Source organism: Rhagoletis pomonella, unplaced genomic scaffold (assembly GCF_013731165.1).
Source record: "Rhagoletis pomonella isolate Grant_MI unplaced genomic scaffold, Rhpom_1.0 Rhpom_scaffold_00004, whole genome shotgun sequence".
Lineage (NCBI taxonomy): Eukaryota > Metazoa > Arthropoda > Insecta > Diptera > Tephritidae > Rhagoletis > Rhagoletis pomonella.
In genome coordinates, this window is record NW_023458558.1 from 47,290,859 (window position 1) to 47,296,986 (window position 6,128).

Here is a 6,128-nt window from a genome sequence, read left to right on the forward strand (position 1 = left end):
TATCTCTATCTCTATCTCTATCTCTATCTCTATCTCTATCTCTATCTATCAATTATTTGCTAATGAAGAACATAAAACACAAATATCACGAACGAAAAATCGCTACACCGAAAACACTAAAAACTATGTTAAATTAATTTCAAATAAATCATTTTGCTGCCCATAAATTTCGCATTCAACAAAAATGCGCGAAGAATTATTAATCTCGGCAGTGCTGAATGTGGCAAGATAAATTAAATTTGTAGATGATTTTAGTGCAAAAGAGGCGAATAAATAGTTAGAGACGAACACGACGACGGTGACCACACACTTTACACCTGTTCGCAATCAGCAACGATTCTAATGCATAAAATAAAGTACAAATAAATATTAATTGATAATTATAAAAAACGTCGCAGATTTGTTAACAAATATATACGTATATATTTTTATAAATTTAAATTTACTCGAGCAAATTAGCTCAGCGACAAATTAGCACGACAACAATGGCTGCTAATAAATTTTTAGGTTTTGTATTTGCAATTTTCAAAAGTGCAATTCACCTCATACATATGTATGTATATTTAGAAGAAAATCTCGTACAAATCTCCTTTGAGTGAATTAAATGTTTGCACGTCAATGCAAATGGAAAGTAAATTTCAGAAATTTATTGCAAACGAAAGTGAAAGAGCTTTTGTATAGAAACACAAACGTAAATGGGTGTTGCTAAAAATAAAAATGCACCATAAATATTTAAAAATGCTATCCGCATTTCGTGGATCTGAATGATTCTTTTTGTTTTGTTTCGACTTGAATGAAAATGCCAAAGATTGTTGTGTCTGGGAATTCGAATGAAAATAGAACTAAAATGAAAAGCGATCATATGTGTAGATTAGCTTGCGGTATGTATAAGTAATTAAAAAACAAAAAAAGCTAATTAAAATGACACAAAATTGTAAAAAATGATTGATTTTTATAATATACATACATGCATATATTAAAATTTAATCGTAGCAATTGAACTTATGATTTCTTCGATCATAAGGCAGCATGAAGGAAAAAATGAAAATTCAATTAGAACGGAAAAAATAACGAGTGAATGAAGATAACTTCTAAAGCCAATTTTAAATTCAAATATCTCCAAATTTTTTTTTAATTTTAATGTCATTCGAGAGGGAATATAAATGGGCCATTCCATTGTGGCATTTTACTCCAGAACGAGAACTAGAACAATTGTTAATTATTTATGACTATGTCGTCGGAACTTAAATAACAGCGAAAGATAGTTTTTAACATATGGGGCGATTCACGTTAAATGTCCCAGGTGCGCTTAGCGGTGCAAAACAAGCTACTTTTCGACTAGCTGTAAAGCAGACAAAAAATCGGAAAACAAATTCGAAAACTATGATATCTATAGATTTTTGTACGGGCTGTCCGATAGTGCGATGTGTTTTCCAAAATTTTCCCATTTTCTTTAAGAAAATTCGAAAGGAAAATTTATTTGTAATTTTTCTCAATGATCATTTTCACACATGCACATTCTCAATGTATTTTTAGCTGATATAGGGCGTTTTTGAAATGAATTCTGAGTTAGGGCATTCTTGGACCAAATTCTGAAATGGGGTGTTTTTCAATAAAATTCTGAAATAGGGCGTTCTGCAATCGAATTCTGAAGTAGGGCGTTCTTGAAACGTTTTATGAGATAGGGCGTTTTCGAACTAGCTGCCGAGATAGGTCGATCTTCCATTGAGGTGACGATATGTATGTTTAACCAAAGCATGCTTTTAAAAGAAATATGTTAACTAGAAGTAACTAAACTCTTTTCTCAGTGTATCACGGTGTCGGTGACAGCGTGCCACTATAACTTCAGACAACACTCTCTGCTCGCAGAAAGGCGTCTGTCTGCTATCCTGTGGAGTCTAGTTGTAGACCGGCGTCCGCTCTCAAGGCTTTTGCTTTTGCCCGATATTAATCCCTCAAAACAGCTATTGAAGAAAAAGAAGAGCCAAGAGAATGAGAAAAAATTCTGTGGCACACTCATTTTGAGGCGGCCACCTACAAGACTACAAGAGCGCTGATGGTGTGCAAATGTCTGGCGGGAAAATCCTGAGGATGTACCCTAAAGGATCCAAAGATGAATGTACACCATGATAGTTAGTACGACCAATAGTAATTTAAGGGGTAATTAGTGCCCCATAGATGGCATGTGTTTGCATCACGGGGGCTATGCGCACGTGTCCGACGGCTGCGCTGAAGGTAATTCCTGAAATTGAGCCACTGTATCTTACAGTTGAACGGGCAACAAAGCAAACTCTCGTAAATCTCACGAGAGAGGGCTTTGTAGTAGTTCTCGAAAGCAGGTTTACGATTGATATATGCAGCAAGGCGTGCTGAAGTACCTCTATTATGGAGAGACTCGTCTAGGCGAGCACACTACAGTGGTATACATACAGACAACCTAAAGGGATGCTGGTTACTAATCAGCCTACACAGGTGAGGCTAATTATTACAGGGTTTTTCTTACGGGTTATGGTAAGCGAAGAGGCCAATTGCACAAACTAGAGATTTGGTCAAGCGATTTTTTTTGGTTTTGGGACTCTGCCAAAGAGACATCTTTGCCGCTCCTCCTAATGTGTGAGGCGAAGATAAAATTACATACCCTCGGGATTTATTCTGAAATGTAAACCTATAGGGAGTTCACAAGGAGATGTTTACTGTCGTATTGTTATACTACCGTTACCGTTAATTTTTCATAATTTTTATTTTGTCGCATTTGCTTCCATATAAGGAATTAACAGTATTTATTTTTATATAGAAGAAACCCGCAACACCTTCGGCGAAAAAAATTCTAAAAAATTAATGGTAATTTTTGACCACTTGAAACTTGCACATTGTTTCACAAAAATTTAATGGGCTATAAAACTGTGTACTAAAAAAATTCTAAAACTTCTGAGAAGTTTTCTAAGGTTTATATGGGTTTTGTATTTTAATTGAAAAATCCTAAAAATAAATACATTTCTAAACATGAGTGGCAAACAATATAACTTTGAAATGGGGTTGCTATTGTATTGGCCAATACTGTACATAAAACGCTAAGGGTTTTATGAGAAAAAAATTCTAAAAAAAATAAGTATTGTCTTTGAATAGCAAAAACCGTCAACACAATGTGTAAGCAGTAAACAGTGGACTCCAACAAAACCAATTAAAAATTAAAAAATAAACATTTTTACTACATAATGCAAAAAAGAAATTGCATTGAACGAAAATCAAAACACTAAAAGTAAAAGCAAATAATAAATAAATAGAAAAACAATTACAAAATTTATGTTTACGTTCGTTGTAAGTGCTAATCACAATGTCAGCACGCTCATACGTTTTTTTTTTCCTTATATAATTATAATTCAATTGCGCATGCAAATATTAATGTATTTATGTTTTAAAAATAGTTACAGCGTAAAAGCGCCTTTGTGGGCCAATGCTTGTGGCATTTCGTGTCAATTTGCGAGATATTGTCGATTGATTAAATGCACTGCACGCACAAATATGGCAATTTATGTCAGTAATCAATAATAGAAAAACAAGGAGTGCATGAGCAATCACTATATGCAACCTTGCGCTAGCGGAGGAAAGAAAATAAAACCTGGCAAGCTGCTGAAAATGTCCAGTTGAATTTTGTCATTAATGAAAGTGCAACAATTAGTGAATATTTAAATCGTGTTTGAATTTTCACGAATATTTTTTAATAGGGATGATCCTCCACAAGTCGTTTAGAAACTTCACATTATTTTATATATGGATTTTGTTAACGACATCGCGCGTGACGAATGCATCTCCAATTCTCAAATTATTTTACCACGTAGTACAATAATATAGCCGTTTTTTTTTGTTAAAACTTATCAACGGATTCCAAACAAATGTGGATAGTAAAAATAAAATAAATAAATAAATATTCCACAGACCCATGGCACGGACCTAGGCCATGTTTTAATCCACTGAGTTTAGGCTGGCACTGGAGGCGAGATATTCAGAAAATCCGAATGATTCTACGACTTCTACGAACAGACTGTGTGATTAACAATCAGCTGCTGGTAATACCTATACCAACTTTCATCTTTCTACTGCAACCAATACAGGGTGCTCAATGACCTTGAAATTGAGCTTCCATATCGCTGTGAAACTGCCAAAAATATTGGCGATTTTTATAAAAAGCTACTGTTGCCATGGCAACTGAAGCTTGTGCGATTTTGTTTTTAGATAATTTAAGTTTGAAATGTTCTTAGAATACTTAACCAATTGTTTGATTAAATATGTACACAATACTTCTAGAGTAAAATATTAGCGTCATGAGCATCCTCTAAATTTGTAGATAGAAACGTGAGGTTTGGTACCAGCACCTCTTTTGGTAAAAGAAAAAATTTTGGAAGATGCCCCACACCCTATCTTCGAATATGTTTTTTTTTGGGCCACTCTAATGTACACATATAATACCTTCAGCAATTCTACTTAAGTGCATTATTTACAAGTTCATTTACGGCATACATATCCAAAAACTTCCATAGCAGTTTAGCGGTTCAATTTCGCTCAGCTAAACGTCAATACAATGATAAACAGCAGCTCTAAAGTTGATTGTAATTTCTGAAAATTTGCTAATAAAATACCAAATAACCTCTGTGTAAATATTTGTAGCACATTTATATAAACTAGCACATTAAAAAAAAAAAAAAAAAACAACTACAAAAAATCACCGACAAATACAAACAAGAGCGGAAATTCGCGCAAAAAGAATAATTAGTAAAATTCAAATAAGTAACAAAAAAAGTTTAAAAGAATCAGAAAATCGCACAGCAACGGCAGCTGACAACGCCATTAAGCATTCAACCAACTTAAAATAAAAACACTAAAATAAAAACGCAAAAACTGGAAAGTGAATGCGTCACACTAACAACACCCACAACCGCAGTCAAACAGCCGTAAAGCTAAAGCGATTGCAATGAAGAGAGATGTACACAAAAGAGGAGAAGAGGTGTGTCAGCGCCATACAAAAATACTAAGGCGTTAAGAGGCTGGTGCTATTGGATGGAACAAAACATTCAATATGAATTGCAGCTTGAATGAAAACGATGGGCAGCATTTAGATGGAATTTTGTTTTTACAGTTGGAGCAATGCAAAAAATGGGACTCCATTGGAATCTCTCATTTAAGTTGCGTTTATGAGTAAATAATGGCTAGAAGAGTGCAATGTTATATTTAATTCGTGTGCATTCAAATAGCGCATTTTGCAAGGCCGACTACTTAGCTATATACGAGTAAATACAGCTTCGAGCAACTGTTCAGAAACGTTGTACAGAAAATGCGTTTAAATTCGAAAATACGAACTAAATGTATGCACAGAGAATAATTTTGCAATTTTTTTTAGATCTTAGCATGCATCTCGTAGTCGAAAAAAAAAAAAATTTTGACAAAAAATACAACTGATTTGTGGCTGCATGCCATAGCAAGGAATTGACTTGACATAACAAACTTGAAAAAAAAAATCAATACATTATAATAGAAATCCACGCTTAAAGCTCAGTTATGCAAAACAGCCACACTTAAAGCTCAGTTATGCAAGACTTGACCTGATTTGAAAATTGTATATCTGGCAAATGAGCAGCGCGTGTATGCAGTTACCCGAACTTAGCTGAGAAACTTGGAGAACTATAGATTTTGGTTTTCTAATTTAAATTTCTAAGTGCGAAGAGAGCCGTGAGAGAATAATACTGCCGTAACCTTTTTTCTTTTATATATTTTTAATAAAATTCCTACAGATATGCAACACAAATATGATTTTTTGTATAAATTAAATTCATCTGGCAATCGAAAAACAAACTTTCAAATAAAGACAACAAATAAAATGTAAACAATCACAATTTGGTTCGCTTGAATACATTTATTTCAATTTTTTTTCAATTTTAACCCAAACAAATTAAACTAATATTTTGGTTGTACATATACAAAAGCTGAGTATCAAGAAAACGAGAAAACGCAGTAGAAGAAACGGAGAGTAATCGTTTCTAAGTTTCTAGGCAAATCAAGTCAAGTCTAAGTCCTGCATAACCCGCTTTTTAAGCTGATAAAATTTATCAGGCAAAAATAGAATAAAACAATAC

General features: G+C 33.7%; 1 protein-coding gene across 1 annotated transcript in view; it reads right to left on the reverse strand.

The window, feature by feature from the left end:
- The window catches only part of LOC118738243 (fatty acid-binding protein, muscle-like), a 6,925-nt gene extending 2,079 nt beyond the window's left edge, over positions 1-4,846 (reverse strand). Inside the window, exon 1 of the mRNA XM_036469169.1 lies at positions 4,826-4,846. Coding sequence (XP_036325062.1) covers positions 4,826-4,846 — 21 coding nt within the window. The remainder of the gene's footprint in view (positions 1-4,825) is intronic.
- Between the last annotated feature and the right edge of the window lie 1,282 nt (positions 4,847-6,128).